The 23,651-nt window shown below is 42.6% G+C and overlaps 1 protein-coding gene across 1 annotated transcript in view; it reads left to right on the top strand.

Annotated features, from left to right (window-relative positions):
- Positions 1 to 15,194, top strand: part of LOC120019924 (collagen alpha-1(XI) chain-like) — a 198,359-nt gene extending 183,165 nt beyond the window's left edge. The window contains exons 50-60 of the mRNA XM_038963335.1: positions 152 to 205; positions 2,513 to 2,566; positions 3,438 to 3,545; positions 3,971 to 4,024; positions 4,116 to 4,151; positions 4,333 to 4,386; positions 4,517 to 4,787; positions 9,118 to 9,230; positions 9,397 to 9,465; positions 9,930 to 10,163; positions 13,039 to 15,194. Coding sequence (XP_038819263.1) covers positions 152 to 205; positions 2,513 to 2,566; positions 3,438 to 3,545; positions 3,971 to 4,024; positions 4,116 to 4,151; positions 4,333 to 4,386; positions 4,517 to 4,787; positions 9,118 to 9,230; positions 9,397 to 9,465; positions 9,930 to 10,163; positions 13,039 to 13,185 — 1,194 coding nt within the window. The 3' untranslated portion in view covers positions 13,186 to 15,194. The remainder of the gene's footprint in view (positions 1 to 151; positions 206 to 2,512; positions 2,567 to 3,437; positions 3,546 to 3,970; positions 4,025 to 4,115; positions 4,152 to 4,332; positions 4,387 to 4,516; positions 4,788 to 9,117; positions 9,231 to 9,396; positions 9,466 to 9,929; positions 10,164 to 13,038) is intronic.
- The last annotated feature ends 8,457 nt before the right edge of the window (positions 15,195 to 23,651 follow it).

Here is a 23,651-nt window from a genome sequence, read left to right as displayed (position 1 = left end):
TAACACGCTCGATTCAAGTCCTAAGGAATCAGATGACAGTGTCTGGCTATATACTTACTGTCACATTATCAAGATTAAAATTGTGTGGTAATGGTAAAGTGGTGGATAGTGTGAAGGATAATGTAATGGATGATGTGATACTTACTCTCAGGGTGAACAAGGACTTCCTGGTGCTTCTGGAATGGACGGACCTCCTGGACCAATGGTAATAACAACATGATAATTACAAGGTTTTGTATTTACGTAGCCCCTTTTCTCCAACTCAAAGCACCTTATATTGGGGTAACTTATCCTTAGTATACTGTTCTATCCACTGCTTAGATATACTGTTCCATCCACTGCTTAGATATACTGTTCCATCCACTGCTTAGATATACTGTTCTATCCACTGCTTAGATATACTGTTACATCCACTGTGACAGATATACTGTTCTATCCACTGCGTAGATATACTGTTACATCCACTGCGTAGATATACTGTTACATCCACTGCTTAGATATACTGTTCCATCCACTGCTTAGATATACTGTTCTATCCACTGCTTAGATATACTGTTCCATCCACTGCTTAGATATACTGTTCCATCCACTGCTTAGATATACTGTTCTATCCACTGCTTAGATATACTGTTACATCCACTGCTTAGATATACTGTTCTATCCACTGCTTAGATATACTGTTCTATCCACTGCTTAGATATACTGTTCTATCCACTGCTTAGATATACTGTTCTATCCACTGCTTAGATATACTGTTCCATCCACTGCTTAGATATACTGTTCCATCCACTGCTTAGATATACTGTTACATCCACTGCTTAGATATACTGTTCCATCCACTGCTTAGATATACTGTTACATCCACTGCTTAGACATACTGTTACATCCACTGCTTAGATATACTGTTCTATCCACTGCTTAGATATACTGTTACATCCACTGCTTAGATATACTGTTACATCCACTGCTTAGATATACTGTTCCATCCACTGCTTAGATATACTGTTACATCCACTGCTTAGATATACTGTTCCATCCACTGCTTAGATATACTGTTCCATCCACTGCTTAGATATACTGTTCCATCCACTGCTTAGATATACTGTTCCATCCACTGCTTAGATATACTGTTCTATCCACTGCTTAGATATACTGTTCTATCCACTGCTTAGATATACTGTTCCATCCACTGCTTAGATATACTGTTCTATCCACTGCTTAGATATACTGTTCTATCCACTGCTTAGATATACTGTTCTATCCACTGCTTAGATATACTGTTACATCCACTGCTTAGATATACTGTTCCATCCACTGCTTAGATATACTGTTCTATCCACTGCTTAGATATACTGTTCCATCCACTGCTTAGATATACTGTTCTATCCACTGCTTAGATATACTGTTCCATCCACTGCTTAGATATACTGTTCCATCCACTGCTTAGATATACTGTTCTATCCACTGCTTAGATATACTGTTCCATCCACTGCTTAGATATACTGTTCTATCCACTGCGTAGATATACTGTTACATCCACTGCTTAGATATACTGTTCTATCCACTGCTTAGATATACTGTTCTATCCACTGCTTAGATATACTGTTCTATCCACTGCTTAGATATACTGTTACATCCACTGTGACAGATATACTGTTACATCCACTGTGACAGATATACTGTTCCATCCACTGCTTAGATATACTGTTACATCCACTGTGACAGATATACTGTTCTATCCACTGTGACAGATATACTGTTCTATCCACTGCTTAGATATACTGTTCCATCCACTGCTTAGACATACTGTTACATCCACTGCTTAGATATACTGTTCTATCCACTGCTTAGATATACTGTTACATCCACTGCTTAGATATACTGTTACATCCACTGCTTAGATATACTGTTCCATCCACTGCTTAGATATACTGTTACATCCACTGCTTAGATATACTGTTCCATCCACTGCTTAGATATACTGTTCTATCCACTGCGTAGATATACTGTTCTATCCACTGCTTAGATATACTGTTCTATCCACTGCTTAGATATACTGTTCTATCCACTGCTTAGATATACTGTTCTATCCACTGCTTAGATATACTGTTCTATCCACTGCTTAGATATACTGTTCCATCCACTGCTTAGATATACTGTTCCATCCACTGCTTAGATATACTGTTCTATCCACTGCTTAGATATACTGTTCTATCCACTGCTTAGATATACTGTTCTATCCACTGCTTAGATATACTGTTCTATCCACTGCTTAGATATACTGTTCTATCCACTGCTTAGATATACTGTTCCATCCACTGCTTAGACATACTGTTCTATCCACTGCTTAGATATACTGTTCTATCCACTGCTTAGATATACTGTTCTATCCACTGCTTAGATATACTGTTCTATCCACTGCTTAGATATACTGTTCCATCCACTGCTTAGACATACTGTTACATCCACTGTGACAGACTAATTCCTGAGAGTGTTTTTTGTCTCTTTCCAGGGTCCTCCTGGTCTCGCTGGCTTGAAAGGAACTCCTGGCGGTAAGGGAGAAAAGGTAAGGCTACTATAGAGAAGGTTATCTCTCTCTTTCTCTCCCTCTCTCTTTCGAAATTTAACAACGTTTGTAGTTTACAGAGTCAACTCTCCGGTGTGATTTAACGTGGTAATTGAATATGTATACGTAATGTAATCTAACGTGTGTAATGATCATTGGTTTGGAGCTAGCGTGCAGCAGTAATAGTAGTCTCGTGGGCTTTGCAGTAGGCTATAACCTCTAGCTACGGCAGCGGATGTCGTGGACACACCACCGTTGTTAAATACGACACCACTATAAACAGAAGAATCCTCTACCGTCATAACTAAGAGGGTTCTGGCACCCCCGGACACAGAGTAGATTCATAATGTCGCAGGTGGTCTCAGCTCATTAGTTTAATATACATATTGTGACTTGGCATAATTGAGCAACAGATGTTTGTTATAAACAAAGATGTCAACATTTGTGATTTGTGTGTGATTGATCACTACATCTCTCCAACAGCATGTCTCCTGTCTGTGGATGTCTGTGGATTTCTGTGACAGTTCGTCTGAAGCAATTCCTCTCTCTCTCTCTCTTGTTGGCCTATCTGTAATGTACTGTGTGAATATCCCATCTAACATTGTCCACCTCTCTTTCTCCCTCACCCTCTCTCCCTCTCTCTCTCCTTCTCTCTCTCTTCTCCTCCTCTCTCTCTCTCTCTTCCCCTCCTCCTCTCTCTTTCTCTTGCTCTCTCTCTCTCCTCTCTCTTCCCCTCCTCTCTCTTTCTCTCTCTCTCTCTCTCTCTCTCTCTCTCTCTCTCTTCCCCTCCTCCTCTCTCTTTCTCTCTCTCTCTCTCTTCCCCTCCTCCTCTCTCTCTCTTTCTCTCTCTCTCTCGCTCTCTGTCCTCCAGGGTCACCCCGGTCTGATTGGTCTGATTGGACCACCTGGTGAGTTTGGAGAGAAGGGAGACAGAGGCCTGCCTGGACCCCAGGGAACTGGTGGAGGCAAGGGAGACACTGTAAGTGACTGACAAGTTTATTACTCGTTGATTAACTATCTATAAACAGATGATTAATAGTCGAGGAATGACATATATTAACCTTTTATTATCTACACCTTTATGTAAAGTGTTAGCTCATTGTTTCATACGACTATAAAGTGTCATCCCATTGGTTAATACTACTGTAAAGTGTTAACTCATTGGTTCATACTATTATAAAGTGTTGAAGAATGCCTTCATGTAAAGTGCCATCTCATTGGTTAATACTACTGTAAAGTGTCATCTCATTGGTCAATACTACTGTAAAGTGCCATCTCATTGGTTAATACTACTGTAAAGTGGCATCTCATTGGTCAATACTACTGTAAAGTGCCATCTCATTGGTTAATACTACTGTAAAGTGTCATCTCATTGGTCAATACTGCTGTCCTGTGTCTCTGTAGGGTGTTGGAGGTTCGGCTGGTCCTCTTGGTCCTCCTGGTCCTCCTGGAATTCCTGTAAGTTCCTCGTCAAAACATCTTCATGTCTACCATTTCATCATGGTCCTAGTCTTATTGTTCACTGTGTGTCTCTCTTTTCTTCACCTAGGGACATGTAGGCTCTAAGGGGTCCAAGGGATCATCAGTAAGTTCTGTTCATTAGAATCAAATCCAATCCAATCAAATGTATTTATAAAAGTCCTTCTTACATCAGCCGATGTCACAAAGTGCTTCTACAGAAACATCCCATTAGAAGATCTCTCCGTCATGTATGACTGGTGTGATAACTTCCGTGTGTCATCTTGTGTCCTGTGTCTGTTTTTTAGGGTGGAGCTGGCCAGAAAGGAGACACTGGTATGATTGGACCACCCGGAGCTCCTGTAAGTCAACATTTCTTCTCTCAACAAGAGCTCAGATGCTTTCACGATTATCCACTTTAAATTGACCTTTTCGCCTGTCTCTGATTGGCCAATTTCACTGACCCCTAACCCTCTGTGCTCTTCCGTTCAGGGTCCTCCTGGGGACATCATCCAGCCGCTGCCCATGCAGCAGGCGAGCAGGAAGAACAGACGCCAGGCGGAGGACGACGGCGTTCAGGGCGACGAGGCGGGAGGCATGGCGGACTACGACATGGAGGCCACAGCGGACATGGAGGACGTGTTCGGGTCCCTGAATAACTTGAAGCAGGACATCGAGAGGATGAAGTTCCCCATGGGAACCCAGGACAACCCTGCCAGGACCTGCAACGACCTGCACCTCAGCCAGCCGGACTTCCCCGACGGTGGGTTAGAGAGACAGGATTCACAGTTTTTCCTAGTCTGTGACACATGATAAATAACAGGACCAGTCAGCTGTCTGGACGGCTGATGTACTGCTGCTTTACGTTCTACCTGGTAGATCATCATTGGCTAGCATCTCTAATTGGCTAGAGACAGAGATTCCAGTCACCTGGTGTTAAAAGTAGTTGAATAGTCCTGGTATAGGATGTTTTACATTTGACCTTGCCATAGGTCGACAGTACAACCACCTGCACCTAGTCTGGTCCCAGATCTGTGTGTTCGATCAGGTTAGAGATCTAGTCTGGTCCCAGATCTGTGTGTGTGATCAGATTATGAGATCTAGTCTGGTCCCAGATCTGTGTGTTCGATCAGGATAGAGATCTAGTCTGGTCCCAGATCTGTGTGTGTGATCAGGTTATGAGATCTAGTCTGGTCCCAGATCTGTGTGTTCGATCAGGTTAGAGATCTAGTCTGGTCCCAGATCTGTGTGTGTGATCAGATTATGAGATCTAGTCTGGTCCCAGATCTGTGTGTGTGATCAGGTTATGAGATCTAGTCTGGTCCCAGATCTATGTGTTCGATCAGGTTATGAGATCTAGTCTGGTCCCAGATCTGTGTGTTCGATCAGGTTATGAGATCTAGTCTGGTCCCAGATCTATGTGTGCGATCAGGTTATGAGATCTAGTCTGGTCCCAGATCTGTGTGTGATCAGGTTAGAGATCTAGTCTGGTCCCAGATCTGTGTGTGTGATCAGGTTATGAGATCTAGTCTGGTCCCAGATCTGTGTGTGTGTGATCAGGTTATGAGATCTAGTCTGGTCCCAGATCTGTGTGTGTGATCAGGTTATGAGATCTAGTCTGGTCCCAGATCTGTGTGTGTGATCAGGTTATGAGATCTAGTCTGGTCCCAGATCTGTGTGTGTGATCAGGTTATGAGATCTAGTCTGGTCCCAGATCTGTGTGTGTGATCAGGTTATGAGATCTAGTCTGGTCCCAGATCTGTGTGTGTGTGATCAGGTTATGAGATCTAGTCTGGTCCCAGATCTGTGTGTGTGATCAGGTTATGAGATCTAGTCTGGTCCCAGATCTGTGTGTGTGTGATCAGGTTATGAGATCTAGTCTGGTCCCAGATCTGTGTGTGTGATCAGGTTATGAGATCTAGTCTGGTCCCAGATCTGTGTGTGATCAGGTTAGAGATCTAGTCTGGTCCCAGATCTGTGTGTGCGATCAGGTTAGAGATCTAGTCTGGTCCCAGATCTGTGTGTGTGATCAGGTTATGAGGTCTAGTCTGGTCCCAGATCTGTGTGTTCGATCAGGTTAGAGATCTAGTCTGGTCCCAGATCTGTGTGTGCGATCAGGTTATGAGATCTAGTCTGGTCCCAGATCTGTGTGTGTGATCAGGTTAGAGATCTAGTCTGGTCCCAGATCTGTGTGTGTGATCGGGTTAGAGATCTAGTCTGGTCCCAGATCTGTGTGTTCGATCAGGTTATGAGATCTAGTCTGGTCCCAGATCTGTGTGTGTGATCAGGTTATGAGATCTAGTCTGGTCCCAGATCTGTGTGTTCGATCAGGTTATGAGATCTAGTCTGGTCCCAGATCTGTGTGTGTGATCAGGTTATGAGATCTAGTCTGGTCCCAGATCTGTGTGTGTGATCATACCAACAATGTTTGGTGTGACAATACGTGATAAGGAGTTGGCAAGACAACATAACCAGACTGGTACCCAGGCTTTTAGAGAACAGAACCAGACTGGTACCAATGCTTTTAGAGAACAGAACCAGACTGGTACCAAGGCTTTTAGAGAACAGAACCAGACTGGTACCAATGCTTTTAGAGAACAGAACCAGACAGGTACCAAGGCTTTTAGACAAGAGAATCAGACTGGTACCAAGGCTTTTAGAGAACAGAACCAGACTGGTACCAAGGCTTTTAGAGAACAGAACCAGACTAGTACCAAGGCTTTTAGAGAACAGAACCAGACTGGTACCAATGCTTTTAGAGAACAGAACCAGACAGGTACCAAGGCTTTTAGACAAGAGAATCAGACTGGTACCAAGGCTTTTAGAGAACAGAACCAGACTGGTACCAAGGCTTTTAGAGAACAGAACCAGACTAGTACCAAGGCTTTTAGAGAACAGAACCAGACTGGTACCAATGCTTTTAGAGAACAGAACCAGACAGGTACCAAGGCTTTTAGACAAGAGAATCAGACTGGTACCAAGGCTTTTAGAGAACAGAACCAGACTGGTACCAAGGCTTTTAGAGAACAGAACCAGACTGGTACCAATGCCTTTAGAGAACAGAACCAGACTGGTACCAAGGCTTTTAGACAACAGAACCAGACTGGTACTCAGGCTTTTAGAGAACAGAACCAGACTGGTACCAAGGCTTTTAGAGAACAGAACCAGACTGGTACCCAGGCTTTTAGAGAACAGAACCAGACTGGTACCCAGGCTTTTAGACACACAGAACCAGACTGGTACCAATGCTTTTAGAGAACAGAACCAGACTGGTACCAAGGCTTTTAGACACACAGAACCAGACTGGTACCAAGGCTTTTAGAGAACAGAACCAGACTGGTACTCAGGCTTTTAGAGAACAGAACCAGACTGGTACCAAGGCTTTTAGAGAACAGAACCAGACTGGTACCCAGGCTTTTAGAGAACAGAACCAGACTGGTACTCAGGCTTTTAGAGAACAGAACCAGACTGGTACCAAGGCTTTTAGAGAACAGAACCAGACTGGTACCCAGGCTTTTAGAGAACAGAACCAGACTGGTACCCAGGCTTTTAGAGAACAGAACCAGACAGGTACCAAGGCTTTTAGAGAACAGAACCAGACTGGTACTCAGGCTTTTAGAGAACAGAACCAGACTGGTACCAAGGCTTTTAGAGAACAGAACCAGACTGGTACCAAGGCTTTTAGAGAACAGAACCAGACTGGTACCAAGGCTTTTAGAGAACAGAACCAGACTGGTACCAAGGCTTTTAGAGAACAGAACCAGACTGGTACCAAGGCTTTTAGAGAACAGAACCAGACTGGTACCAAGGCTTTTAGAGAACAGAACCAGACTGGTACTCAGGCTTTTAGACAACAGAACCAGGTAGAAGGATTTACCAGTCCCAGACACTGTGTATACCTCCATATTAAATATTCATTAACAAATGTGATATTTACTTTTCAAAGGTTTATGCCACTGACACATTGCAGTAAAGTAAAGTTAAAAAGTACAAGAGCAGTGTTTCACAATGTTGCTTCCTGGAATTTACTGTGTATGCTGGTTTTAACTCAATCTGAGTATCTCTCTCAATCTGAGTATCTCTCTCAATCTGAGTATCTCTCTCAATCTGGGTATCTCTCTCAATCTGAGTATCTCTCTCAATCTGAGTATCTCTCTCAATCTGAGTATCTCTCTCAATCTGAGTATCTCTCTCAATCTGAGTATCTCTCTCAATCTGAGTATCTCTTTCAATCTGAGTATCTCTCTCAATCTGAGTATCTCTCTCAATCTGAGTATCTCTCTCAATCTGAGTATCTCTTTCAATCTGAGTATCTCTCTCAATCTGAGTATCTCTTTCAATCTGAGTATCTCTCTCAATCTGAGTATCTCTCTCAATCTGAGTATCTGAGTATCTCTCTCAATCTGAGTATCTCTCTCAATCTGAGTATCTCTCTCAATCTGAGTATCTGAGTATCTCTCTCAATCTGAGTATCTGAGTATCTCTCTCAATCTGAGTATCTCTCTCAATCTGAGTATCTCTCTCAATCTGAGTGATTCCCGATATACAGTAATATGAGGGAAATTGTGCATTAACCTTGCCATAGGGCCCCAGTACATCATGTTAATAACCTTGCCATAGGGCCCCAGTACATCCTGTTAATAACCTTGCCATAGGGCCCCATTACATCCTGTTAATAACCTTGCCATAGGGCCCCAGTACATCATGTTAATAACCTTGCCATACTGCCCCAGTACATCCTGTTAATAACCTTGCCATAGGGCCCCAGTACATCATGTTAATAACCTTGCCATAGGGCCCCAGTACATCCTGTTAATAACCTTGCCATAGGGCCCCAGTACATCATGTTAATAACCTTGCCATAGGGCCCCAGTACATCATGTTAATAACCTTGCCATAGGGCCCCAGTACATCCTGTTAATAACCTTGCCATAGGGCCCCAGTACATCATGTTAATAACCTTGCCATAGGGCCCCAGTACATCCTGTTAATAACTTTGCCATGGGGCCCCAGTACATCATGTTAATAACCTTGCCATAGGGCCCCAGTACATTATGTTAATGACTGTGTGTAATGTGTGTTGTGATATTCAGGTGAATACTGGATCGATCCTAACCAGGGCTGTACTGGAGACTCCTTCAAGGTCTACTGTAACTTCACCGCTGGAGGAGAGACCTGTATTTACCCCGACAAGAAGTCCGCTGGTGTACGTTACTGGAAAACAATGTCTATAACGTCTATAGATACAAGATCAAGTTGCAGTCAATTTGAACCTGTATTTTCATACTCACTGTTAGACCTATTCTGTATGTATATATATTATTCAGAGACATTAAGAGTTAAACGCCTGTTGTTTTATTTCTGCGTAACAGGTCAGAATCTCTAACTGGCCCAAGGAGGCTCCAGGGTCATGGTTCAGCGAATTCAAACGGGGAAAAATAGTAAGAAGATGAAAATATATCCAACTCTCAAAACAGTTATAGATTTCTGAAATTCAAAATCACTTTCAATGACAACTGTCACCCTTTCTCTACCTCACCCTCTCTCTCCCATCATCCCTCTACCTCCCACTCCCCATCTACCTCCCACTCCCCATCTACCTCCCACTCCCCATCTACCTCCCCATCTACCTCCCACTCCCCATCTACCTCCCACTCCCCCTCTCCCCCTCTACCTCCCCCTCTGCCCTCCCCTCTACCTCCCCCTCTGCCCTCTCCCCCTCTACCTCCCCCTCCCCCTCTACCTCCCCCTCTGCCCTCTCCCCCTCTACCTCCCCCTCTGCCCCTCCCCTCTACCTCCCCCCTACATCCCCTCTACCTCCCTCTCTACCTCCCCCTCTACCTCCCCCTCCCCTCTACCTCCCCCTCTGCCCCCTCCCCTCTACCTCCCCCTCTCCCTCCCCCAGTTGAACTATGTGGACATGGAGGAGAACACCATCCAGACGGTCCAGATGACCTTCCTGAAGCTGCTCAGCTCAACGGCCCGTCAGAATTTCACCTACATCTGCCACCAGTCGGTAGCCTGGTACGATGCCAAGGCAGACGGCTACGACAAGGCTCTACGCTTCCTGGGTTACAACGACGAGGAGATGTCCTACGATAATAACCCTTTCATCAAGGCCCTGTCGGACGGATGCTCAGTAAGGACACAGCATAGATTATATACAGGTTATATTATCTACAGTATTTAGGTTATATTATATTATATACAGGATATATTATATAAAGGTTATATTATATACAGGTTATATTATATACAGGTTATATTATATACAGGTTATATTATCTACAGTATTTAGGTTATATTATATACAGGTTATATTATCTACAGTATTTAGGTTATATTATATTATATACAGGTTATATTATATACAGGTTATATTATATACAGTAGTTAGGTTATATTATATTATATACAGGTTATATTATATACAGGTTATATTATATACAGTAGTTAGGTTATATTATATTATATACAGGTTATATTATATACAGGTTATATTATATACAGTAGTTAGGTTATATTATATTATATACAGGTTATATTATATACAGTAGTTAGGTTATATTATATTATATACAGGTTATATTATATACAGGTTATATTATATACAGGTTATATTATATACAGGTTATATTATCTACAGTATTTAGGTTATATTATATTATATACAGGTTATATTATATACAGGTTATATTATCTACAGTATTTAGGTTATATTATATTATATACAGGTTATATTATATACAGGTTATATTATCTACAGTATTTAGGTTATATTATATTATATACAGGTTATATTATATACAGGTTATATTATATACAGGTTATATTATATTATATACAGGTTATATTATATACAGTATTTAGGTTATATTATATTATATACAGGTTATATTATATTATATACAGGTTATATTATATACAGTTAGGTTATATTATATTATATACAGTATTTAGGTTATATTATATTATATACAGGTTATATTATATTATATACAGGTTATATTATATACAGTTAGGTTATATTATATTATATACAGGTTATATTATATTATATACAGGTTATATTATATACAGTTAGGTTATATTATCTACAGTATTTAGGTTATATTATATTATACACAGGTTATATTATATTATATACAGGTTATATTATATACAGTATTTAGGTTATATTATATACAGGTTATATTATATTATATACAGGTTATATTATCTACAGTATTTAGGTTATATTATATACAGGTTATATTATATAAAGGTTATATTATATTATATACAGGTTATATTATATACAGTATATAGATTATATTATAAACAGGTTATATTATATACAGTATTTAGGTTATATTATATACAGGTTATATTATATACAGTATGTAGATTATATTATATACAGGTTATATTATATACAGTATGCAGGTTATATTATATACAGGTTATATTATATACAGTATTTAGGTTATATTATAAACAGGTTATATTATATACAGTATGTAGATTATATTATATACAGGTTATATTATATACAGTATGTAGGTTACAATATTTAGGTTATATTATTTACAGTATTTAGGTTATTGTCAGGATGGTGTATTGGAGGCGAAGTCAAGTGCAGGAGAGCAGATTATAATGAACAGGCACACTTTATTATAGTTCCAAAAAACGAGAGCACTACATGAAACAAACGCGCTCAAGAAACGGAAACTAACACCACCTAACATGAAAACAATTACACACAAAACATGATGGGAAACAGAGGATTAAATACAAGTAGCTTAATTGAGGAAATGAAAACCAGGTGTGTATGGAAACAAAACAAGACAAATGGATATACGAAAAATGGAGCGGCGATGGCTAGAAAGCCGAATGAGGAGAGGGGCTGACTTCGGCAGAAGTCGTGACAGTTATATGATATACAATATTTAGGTTATATTATATGCAGTATTTAGGTTATATTATATGCAGTATTTAGTTTATATTATATACAATATTTAGGTTATATTATATGCAGTATTTAGGTTATATTATATGCAGTATTTAGGTTATATTATATACAATATTTAGGTTATATTATATGCAGTATTTAGGTTATATTATATGCAGTATTTAGGTTATATTATATACAATATTTAGGTTATATTATATGCAGTATTTAGGTTATATTATATACAATATTTAGGTTATATTATATGCAGTATTTAGGTTATATTATATGCAGTGTTTAGGTTATGTTATATACAGGTTATATTATATGCAGTATTTAGGTTATATTATATGCAGTATTTAGGTTATATTATATGCAGTAGTTAGGTTATATTAAATGCAGTGTTTAGGTTATGTTATATACAGGTTATATTGATCCTGGTAACTGTTAGTTGTTTATCAGATCTTGATCACCACAGTAACTCTCTCTCCCTCTCCCTTCCACCCTCCCCCCTCCTCCGCCTTCCCTTCCACTCTCCCCCTTCCTCCGCTTTCCCTTCCACTCTCCCCCTTCCTCCGCTTTCCCTTCCACTCTCCCCCTTCCTCCGCTTTCCCTTCCACTCTCCCCCTTCCTCCGCTTTCCCTTCCACTCTCCCTCTTCCTCCGCCTTCCCTTCCACTCTCCCCCCTCCTCCGCCTTCCCTTCCACTCTCCCCCCTCCTCACCTTTCCCTTCCACTCTCCCCCCTCCTCCGCTTTCCCTTCCACTCTCCCCCTCCTCCGCTTTCCCTTCCACTCTCCCCCCTCCTCCGCCTTCCCTTCCACTCTCCCCCCTCCTCACCTTTCCCTTCCACTCTCCCCCCTCCTCCGCTTTCCCTTCCACTCTCCCCCTTCCTCCGCTTTCCCTTCCACTCTCCCCCCTCCTCCGCCTTCCCTTTCACTCTCCCCCTTCCTCCGCTTTCCCTTCCACTCTCCCCCTCCTCCGCTTTCCCTTCCACTCTCCCCCCTACTCCGCCTTCCCTTCCACTCTCCCCCCTCCTCCGCCCTTCCACTCTCCCCCCTCCTCCGTCTTCCCTCCCCTCTCCAGCTGAAGTCGGGCTACTCCAAGACGGTGATGGAGATCAACACTCCTCGCATCGACCAGGTGCCCGTCATCGACGTCATGTTCAATGACTTTGGTGAACCCAGCCAGCGGTTCGGTTTCGAGGTGGGCCCCGTCTGCTTCATGGGCTAGGACCTGACCGCCACCCCCCGACCAGCTGAAGGACAGGGTTAGAGGGCGTTCTGTTCCATGCATGCCTTGTACTGCCGACTGAATACCTGACATCAATCACTCACCCTTCCCTATACTCCACTCGACCTGGCCTCCGGCTCTAAACCAAACCTGTGTTTTATATCCTTGATAAGATGATCAGACCCCCAGTATCAGACCAGCAGCACGCTGCCCCCCCCTCCACTCGAGAACAGCGTGCCGCCCTCCTCTGCCCTGTCATAGAAGCATTGTCCTAGGGGAATACTCCTCGCCCTTGTAGGGCCAATCACATAGTGACTTTACCTTGTAACAGGAGGGAGTGACATGAGGAATAAAGGACGTTTGATGCGGTCGACGGACAGTGGTGCACTTTCGGCAAACAGAGGGAGGATCCACTCACACCAACGCCCAAGCCCCCTTTTCCTCTCCTCGTCTTTCCCCCTTCTCGTCTTCTCGTTACCCCATGACCTTATCTAGAGAGACGTTCCACTCACCTGCCTTCTCCTCCCCCAGCCCAGCCTCCCTGTCTGGTAGCTCCAGTCTCCTCGTCCCTCCCCCAGCCCAGCCTCCCTGTCTGGTAGCTCCAGTCTCCTCGTCCCTCCCCCAGCCCAGCCTCCCTGTCTGGTAGCTCCAGTCCCCTCGTCCCTCCCCCAGCCCAGCCTCCCTGTCTGGTAGCTCCAGTCCCCTCCTCCCTCCCCCAGCCCAGCCTCCCTGTCTGGTAGCTCCAGTCCCCTCGTCCCTCCCCCAGCCCAGCCTCCCTGTCTGGTAGCTCCAGTCCCCTCCTCCCTCCCCCAGCCCAGCCTCCCTGTCTGGTAGCTCCAGTCCCCTCCTCCCTCCCCCAGCCCAGCCTCCCTGTCTGGTAGCTCCAGTGTTGCTCCAGATACAACCACAGAGGTGATTTTGTGCGGAACACAGAACACCAAAAGGTGCTACAGAAAAAGTGCATTTTAATAAACTGTAATTATTATAATTATTTTGTACAATACTGTTCTCTTTCTGAGTCCACTCTTCAAAAAAAAAAACATGCATGTGTACCAAGACTCTTAATAAAATGTTTTAATAATGTTATAATAAATAAATGTTAGTAAGACTATATAGAAAATACATTTGCAAAAAATATATTTGTTTGTTTTTTAATGTCTGTTGAGAAGTAAGTACGTAGTGTTGTCGTTGTTTTTGGAATACAATGTTAATATCAGCAGTTGAATACAAATCTTCTCTATTGTGTAATTATGAAGAATCTCCTTTGTAAATATTGACCATTATAAAGCACTTAAAGCATTATTCTCCCCCTCCAAGACTATACTATACTCTAATATACTCTACAGTGAAGGGTTATACACATAGTAGGCCTATATATATATATATATATATGGTTACTAAGGGTTACTAAACCAAATTGAACAACAACAATATGGTTACTAAGGGTTACTAAACCAAATTGAACAACAACAATCAACTCAAAGTGAGCTCTCTAAACAGGACTTGTTGTTTCAAACTATTAAATCATGTTTTTCTTTCTTATTTGTGCCCGCTAAATCAAGAAGTTTGCAGAGTAAATTAAAAATGAGTAATGTAAAAAATGTCCAAAAAGCCAATAGGTATTGTCCTCTCAACTAAAGCTTCGTCTGCCAGATAAATATGATCCCACAGAATGGTATACCTCAATCGCTCTACGTACATAAAGTTGAGACTCTATAGGATGGATGACAAACCTTGATGTATATACAATTAAGTTTACATATTTGGGTGGAGAAAATAAAAATACTTATTTGTGTAGGTTCTTCACGTCCAATTCCTAACAGTTTGTGAATGATGCCAAATAAATGAGCTCTTTATACAGTTAATCCGTTTTCCTGTAACAGTAATGAGGAAAGGTTTTCATGTGCTTTTGATGGTTGATTCATATTAAAACTGGATTCTGAATAACGTGTCGATTTGACCGTCTGTATTCTTTACTATCTCTAGTGATTCCATACTATCTCTAGTGATGATTCCATACTATCTCTAGTGATTCCATACTATCTCTAGTGATTCCATACTATCTCTAGTGATTCCATACTATCTCTAGTGATGATTCCATACTATCTCTAGTGATTCCATACTATCTCTAGTGATGATTCCATACTATCTCTAGTGATTCCATGATGATTCCATGGCGCTTTATTATGACAGATTATTCTTCCCTTTCATCAAAGGATTAAATAATCCTAATCTCTTAAACATTGTCAGGTTAGGCTAATCTGTGGTGTTATATGTCTGGGTCGTGGTGCTTCTGTTTCTACCCACAAAGCCGAGGTACACACCCCCAACTGGTCCTGTCTCTCCGAGCGCCTCTCTCCTACTCCGACCCAGACTTTGATCGTGACGTTTACATCGCCCTTCCTTCAGTCACAATATGACAGCGGTAATAGTTGAACCAGAGAGAAACAGCTAAACCTTTCAAACCTGTGTAATTATGTTTACAGCTTGTTGTAAAAAATATAAAACAAATGTTTTGATAACTTGCCAAATGCATATTCAAACGGTTTGCATTCACTTGAAGACATCTCATAAATTAAATACTTTTATTCAACTGTAACTGTGAGTATTTATTGAAGTGATACGACCCTCTTTGAGTTTGGTGTAACAGCCATGGTGGCCATGATGAAACAATGATACGACCCTCTTTGAGTTTGGTGTAACAGCCATGGTGGCCATGATGAAACAATGATACGACCCTCTTTGAGTTTGGTGTAACAGCCATGGTGGCCATGATGAAACAATGATACGACCCTCTTTGAGTTTTGGTGTAACGGCCATGGTGGCCATGATGAAACAATGATACGACCCTCTTTGAGTTTGGTGTAACAGCCATGGTGGCCATGATGAAACAATGATACGACCCTCTTTGAGTTTTGGTGTAACAGCCATGGTGGCCATGATGAAACAATGATACGACCCTCTTTGAGTTTGGTGTAACAGCCATGGTGGCCATGATGAAACAATGATACGATCCTCTTTGAGTTTTGGTGTAACGGCCATGGTGGCCATGATGAAACAATGATACGACCCTCTTTGAGTTTTGGTGTAACAGCCATGGTGGCCATGATGAAACAATGATACGACCCTCTTTGAGTTTTGGTGTAACGGCCATGGTGGCCATGATGAAACAATGATACGACCCTCTTTGAGTTTGGTGTAAAAGCCATGGTGGCCATGATGAAACAATGATACGACCCTCTTTGAGTTTTGGTGTAACGGCCATGGTGGCCGTGATGAAACAATGATACGACCCTCTTTGAGTTTTGGTGTAACAGCCATGGTGGCCATGATGAAACAATGATACGACCCTCTTTGAGTTTTGGTGTAACGGCCATGGTGGCCATGATGAAACAGTATGAAAGGTACAGACAGTTGGCATCACGTGATGTTTCCCTGGGCCCTAGGTCTGTAAACACTGTACAGCTTTATTCCAAGTGATGTTTCCCTGGGCCCTAGGTCTGTAAACACTGTACAGCTTTATTCCACGTGATGTTTCCCTAGGCCCTAGGTCTGTAAACACTGTACAGCTTTATTCCACATGATGTTTCCCTAGGCCCTAGGTCTGTAAACACTGTACAGCTTTATTCCACATGATGTTTCCCTAGGCCCTAGGTCTGTAAACACTGTACAGCTTTATTCCACGTGATGTTTCCCTAGGCCCTAGGTCTGTAAACACTGTACAGCTTTATTCCACGTGATGTTTCCCTAGGCCCTAGGTCTGTAAACACTGTACAGCTTTATTCCACGTGATGTTTCCCTAGGCCCTAGGACTGTAAACACTGTACAGCTTTATTCCACGTGATGTTTCCCTAGGCCCTAGGACTGTAAACACTGTACAGCTTTATTCCACGTGATGTTTCCCTAGGCCCTAGGTCTGTAAACACTGTACAGCTTTATTCCACGTGATGTTTCCCTAGGCCCTAGGTCTGTAAACACTGTACAGCTTTATTCCACGTGATGTTTCCCTGGGCCCTAGGTCTGTAAACACTGTACAGCTTTATTCCACGTGATGTTTCCCTAGGCCCTAGGTCTGTAAACACTGTACAGCTTTATTCCACATGATGTTTCCCTAGGCCCTAGGTCTGTAAACACTGTACAGCTTTATTCCACATGATGTTTCCCTAGGCCCTAGGTCTGTAAACACTGTACAGCTTTATTCCACGTGATGTTTCCCTAGGCCCTAGGTCTGTAAACACTGTACAGCTTTATTCCACGTGATGTTTCCCTAGGCCCTAGGTCTGTAAACACTGTACAGCTTTATTCCACGTGATGTTTCCCTAGGCCCTAGGACTGTAAACACTGTACAGCTTTATTCCACGTGATGTTTCCCTAGGCCCTAGGACTGTAAACACTGTACAGCTTTATTCCACGTGATGTTTCCCTAGGCCCTAGGACTGTAAACACTGTACAGCTTTATTCCACGTGATGTTTCCCTAGGCCCTAGGACTGTAAACACTGTACAGCTTTATTCCACATGATGTTTCCCTAGGCCCTAGGTCTGTAAACACTGTACAGCTTTATTCCACGTGATGTTTCCCTAGGCCCTAGGTCTGTAAACACTGTACAGCTTTATTCCACGTGATGTTTCCCTAGGCCCTAGGTCTGTAAACACTGTACAGCTTTATTCCACATGATGTTTCCCTAGGCCCTAGGTCTGTAAACACTGTACAGATTTATTCCACATGATGTTTCCCTAGGCCCTAGGTCTGTAAACACTGTACAACTTTATTCCACATGGTCACAGCGTGATGGCAGTTCTGTTAGGGTTAACTTTTAGGGAAAAGTCTTCCTTACCCTGACAGACTAGGACAGAAAAGTGGCGCCGGAGAAGAAGGCTGCCGTTTTATATGTCCCCAAACAATTGTGTTTTTTTGTTTGTTTATTTGCGTTGTTTGTAACTTATTTTGTACATAATGTTGCCGCTACCGTCTCTTATGATCGAAAATAACTTCTAGACATCAGGACTGTGATTACCCACCACGGACTGGCTGAATCCTTTTTTTCCTTTAACGAGTCCGACGAGCCCCATGCGAATGATATACTGCTTTCTCGGGAACAGGCCCAGATCCCCGTGATTTGCGTGAAGAGGAGGTGGAGATAAAGGGGCCAGAGGGCGGGCTGCCTTCTGAGAATTCGTAGGTGATCGAATAAAACCCCCACTTCCTTTCATTCTGCTAGCAAACTTGCAATCTTTGGAGAATAAAATCGATAACCTACGCAGAAGATTAAACTTGCAACGGGACATTCAAAACTGTAATATCTTATGCTTCACGGAATCGTGGCTGAATGACGAGATTATCAACATACAGCTGTCTGGTTAGACAAGGGGTGGAGGACAATGCATTTTTGTAAATAACAGCTGGTGCACGATATCTAAGGAAGTCTCGAGCTATTGCTCACCTGAAGTAGAGTATCTCATGATAAGCTGTAGACCACACTATCTACCTAGAGAGTTTTTATCTGTATTTTTCGTAGCTGTTTCCATACCACCACAGACTGAGGCTGGCACTAAAACAGCATTGAATGAGCTGTATTCCGTTTTACCACATTTCTATCAGCATGTTAAATGTGCAACCAGAGGGAAAAAAACTCTTGGCCACCTTTACACCACACACAGAGATGCGTACAAAGCTCCCTCACTCTCCATTTGGCAAATCTGACCATAATTATATCCTCCTGATTCCTGCTTACAAGCAAAAATGAAAGCAGGAAGTACCAGTGACTAGATCAATAAAAAAGAGGTCAGATGAAGCAGATGCTAAGCTACGGGACTGTTTTGCAGCACAGACTGGAATATGTTCTGGGATTCCTACGATGGCATCAGTACACCACATCAGTCATTGGATTCATCAATAAGTGCATCGACGATGTAGTCCCCACAATGACCGTACGTTCATACCCCAACCAGAAGCCATGGATTACAGGCAACATCTGCACTGAGCTAAAGGGTAGAGCTGCCGCTTTCAAGGAGTGGGACTCTAACCCGGAAGCTTATAAGAAATCCTTCTATGCCCTCCGATGAACAAACAAACAGGCAAAGCATCAATACAGGACTAAGATCAAATTGTACTACACCGGCTCTGACGCTCGTCGGATGTGGCAGGGCTTGAAAACCATTACAGACTACAATGGGAAGCACAGCCGAGAGCTGCCCAGTAACACGAGCCTACCAGATGAGCTAAACTACTTCTATGTTCACTTCGAGGCAAATATCACTGAAACATGCATGAGAGCACCAGCTGTTACAGAAGACTGTGTGATCATGCTCTCCGCAGCCGATGTAAGACCTTTAAACAGGTCAACATTCACAAGGCCACAAGGCCAGATGGATTACCAGGACGTGTACTCCGAGCATGCACTGACCAACTGGCAAGTTTCTTCTCAGACATTTTCAACCTCTCCTTGTCTGAGTCTGTAATACCAACATGTTTCAAGCAGACCACCATAGTCCCTGTGGCCAAGAAAACTGAGGTAACCTGCCTAAATGACTACCGACCCGTAGCACTCACGTCTGTAGCCATGAAGTGCTTTGAAAGGCTGGTCATGTTTATCCCAGAAACCTTAGACCCACTCCAATTTGCATACCGCCCCAACAGATCCACAGAGGATGCAATCTCTATTGCACTCCACACTGCCCTTTCCCACCTGGACAAAAGGAACACCTATGTGAGAATGCTATTCATTGACTACAGCTCAGTGTTCAACACCATAGTGCCCTCAAAGCTCATCAATAAGCTAAGGACCCTGGGACTAAACACCTCCCTCTGCAACTGGATCCTGGACTTCCTGACGGGCCGCTCCTGGGTGGTAGGGGTAGGTAACAACACACCCGCAACGCTGATCCTCAACACAGGGGCCCCTCAGGGGTGCATGCTCAGTCCCCTCCTGTACTCCCTGTTCACTCATTACTGCACAGCTTGGCACTACTCCAAAATCATCATTAAGTTTGCCAATGACACAACAGTGGTAGGCCTGATCACCGACAACGACGAGACAGCCTATAGGGAGGAGGTCAGAGCCCTGGCCGTGTGGTGCCAGGATACAACCTCTCCCTCAGCGTTATCAAGATAGGAGTTGATGGTTGGCTACAGGAAAGAGAGGACCGAGCACGCCCCCATTCTCATCGACGGGGCTGCAGTGGAGCAGGTTGAGAGCTTCAAGTTCCTTGGTGTCCACATCACCAACAAACTAGCATGGTCCAAGCACACCAAGACAAAGAGGGCACGCCAAAGCCTATTTCCCCTCAGGAGACTGAAAAGATTTGGCATGAGTCATCAGATCCTCAAAAGGTTCTATAGCTGCACCATCGAGAGCATCCTGACTGGTTGTATCACTGCCTGGTATGGCAACTGCTTGGCCTCCAACCGCAAGGCACTACAGAGGGTATTACGAACGGCCCAGTACATCACTGGGGCAAAGCTTCCTGCCATCCAGGACCTCTACACCAGGTGGTGTTAGAGGAAGGCCCTAAAAATTGGCAAAGACTCCAGCTACCCTAGTCATAGACTGTTCTCTCTGCTACCGCACGGCAAGCGGTACCGGAGCGCCAAGTCTAGGTCCTAAACAGCTTCTACCCCCAAGCCATAAGACTCCTGAACATCTAATCAAATGGCTACTCAGACTATTTGCATTGCCCCCCCCCCCCCCCCCCCCCTCTCCCCCTCTTTTACACCGCTGCTACTCTGCTGTTATCATCTATGCATAGTCACTTTAATAACTACCTACATGTACATACTACCTCAAATAACCGATGCCCCCGAACATTGACTCTGTACTGGTACCACCCTGTCTATAGTCTCTCTATTGTTATTTTACTGCTGCTCTTTAATTACTTGTTTCTTATTGTTTTTAAATGCATTGTTGGTTAGGGGCTCGTAAGTAAGCATTTCACTGTAACTGTTATATTTGGCGTATGTGACTAATAAAAATGTGATTTGATTTGATTTGACAGGTATCCAATCTTCCACTGCTCCCTCAATTCTAGCAGTTTACAAAAATCACCTACAAATACCAACTGAAGACATTTTCTCCCAACATAATGACTCTTGTTTCTGTGTGGGTCTAAAGACACGCGCACACACGCACACGCACAAACAAACGTCCGACTGTCTTACTAATGAGTCGATGAATCACTGGAAATTGAGCATCAGAGAGAGAGAGAGATACAGAGACAGAGAGAGAGAGAGAGAGAGAGAGAGAGAGAGAGAGAGAGAGAGAGAGAGAGAGAGAGAGAGAGAGAGAGAGAGAGAGAGAGAGAGAGAGAGAAAGCGCACCTCATGTTTACGATTCTGACGAGAGGAGAGAGAGATACAGAGACAGAGAAAGAGAGAGAGAGAGAGAGGGGAGAGAGCGAGAGAGAGAGAGAGACAGAGAGAGAGAGAGAGAGACAGAGGCCGAGGGTCATGGTAAAGAAAAGAAAAAGAAAAAAAAAGTTATGAAGTCTTTTTACGTTGCATGTTGGAATATACAAGGATTGAAGTCCTCTGCTTTTGGGCTAAAGAGCAGAAACCCAGACTTCCTGAAAGAAATTGATGATGTTGATATTGTAGTACTACAGGAAACATGGTGCAGAGGTGATGTTTCCACTGGCTGTCCACTAGGTTATAGGGAGATAATCATACCATCCACTAAATTAAAAGGAATCAAACAGGGCAGAGACTCAGGGGGAATGTTAATATGGTATAAATCTGAACTAATTAATTCAATCGAATTGATCAAAACAGGAGAATCCTTTATCTGGTTAAAAATCAACAAGGAGGCTATCTTGACAGATAAAAATGTCTTCCTCTGTGCCACATACATTCCCCCCTCAGAGTCACCCTACTTCAATGAAGAGAGCTTCTCCATTCTAGAGGGGGAAATTAGTCACTTTCAGGCCCAAGGCAACGTACTGGTCTGTGGAGACCTGAATGCTAGAATAGCAGAAGAACAAAACACTATTAACAGTCATGGGGATAAACACCTACCAAGAAGCAACAACCTTTCCCTCCCCACATACCCCCACAGAAACAACTATGACAAAGTGAAAAACAAAAACGGAGTACAGCTCCTGAGGCTCTGTCGAACACTGGGTCTGTACATAGTCAATGGCAGGCTGAGAGGAGACTCTTTTGGTAGGTACACCTACAGCTCATCCCTTGGCAGCAGCACTGTAGACTACTTCCTCACCGACCTAAACCCAGAGTCTCTCAGAGCCTTCACAGTCAGCCCACTAACACCTCTCTCAGACCACAGTAAAATCACAGTGTATCTGAGAAGAGCAGAACCCAACCATGAAGCATCACGGCCCAATAAATTACATGGTACTAAACAAGCCTATAGATGGAGTGCAAACAGTACAGACATCTACCAAAAAGCAATTAGTAGCCAAAAAATACAATCTCTCCTGGACAACTTTTTAGCCTTAACATTCTCCTTCAGCAATGAAGGTGTAAATTTGGCCGTTAGGAACATAAACTTTATTTTTGACAAATTAGCCTCCTTGGCTAATCTAAAGAAGCATAAGAGCAAACCAAAAATAACAGATAATGAAAAATGGTTTGATAATGATTGCAAAAATCTAAGAAAGTCATTGAGAAATATATCTAATCAAAAACACAGAGAACCAGACAACAAAAATATACGCCTTCAATATGGGGAAACACTGAAGCAATACAAACGCACCCTAAGAACAAAAAGGAACAGCACATTAGAAATCAGCTGTTTGGAATTGAGGAATCCATAGAATCAAACCACTTCTGGGAGAACTGGAATAAATTAAACAAACCTCATCATGAAGAATTGGCTATCCAAAATGGGGATATGTGGAGAAATCACTTTGCAAACCTCTACAGCAATATAACAAAGAGCCCAGAACAAAAAGATATACAAAGAAAAATTACAAATCCTTGAATTAGCAGTCAAAGACTATCAGAATCCTGTGGATACCCCAATTACAGAAGAAGAATTATTGGAAAAACTATGCAATCTCCAACCCAAAAAGGCCTGTGGTGCTGATGGTATTTTAAATGAAATGATCAAATATACAGACCACAAATTCAAATTGGCTATACTCAAACTCTTCAACATTATCCTCACTGCAGGTATTTTCCCCGATATTTGGAACCAGGGATTGATCACACCAATCTATAAAAATGGAGACAAATTTGACCCAAATAATTACAGAGGAATTTGCGTTAACAGCAACTTGGGGAAAATTCTCTGCAGTATTATAAATAGCAGACTACATCATTTCCTTGACGAACACAACGTCCTGAGCAGAAGCCAGATTGGATTTCTAAAAAATTCTCGTACAACAGACCACATTTACACCCTCCACACTCTAATTGATAAACAAGTTAACCAAAACAAAGGCAAAATCTACTCGTGTTTTGTAGATTTCAAGAAAGCATTTGATTCAATTTGGCACGAAGGTCTTTTTTATA

This window comes from Salvelinus namaycush, chromosome 25 (assembly GCF_016432855.1).
Source record: "Salvelinus namaycush isolate Seneca chromosome 25, SaNama_1.0, whole genome shotgun sequence".
Taxonomy (NCBI): domain Eukaryota; kingdom Metazoa; phylum Chordata; class Actinopteri; order Salmoniformes; family Salmonidae; genus Salvelinus; species Salvelinus namaycush.
The sequence above is the reverse complement of the archived record's forward strand: the minus strand, read 5'-3'. Positions and strand labels throughout refer to the sequence as shown.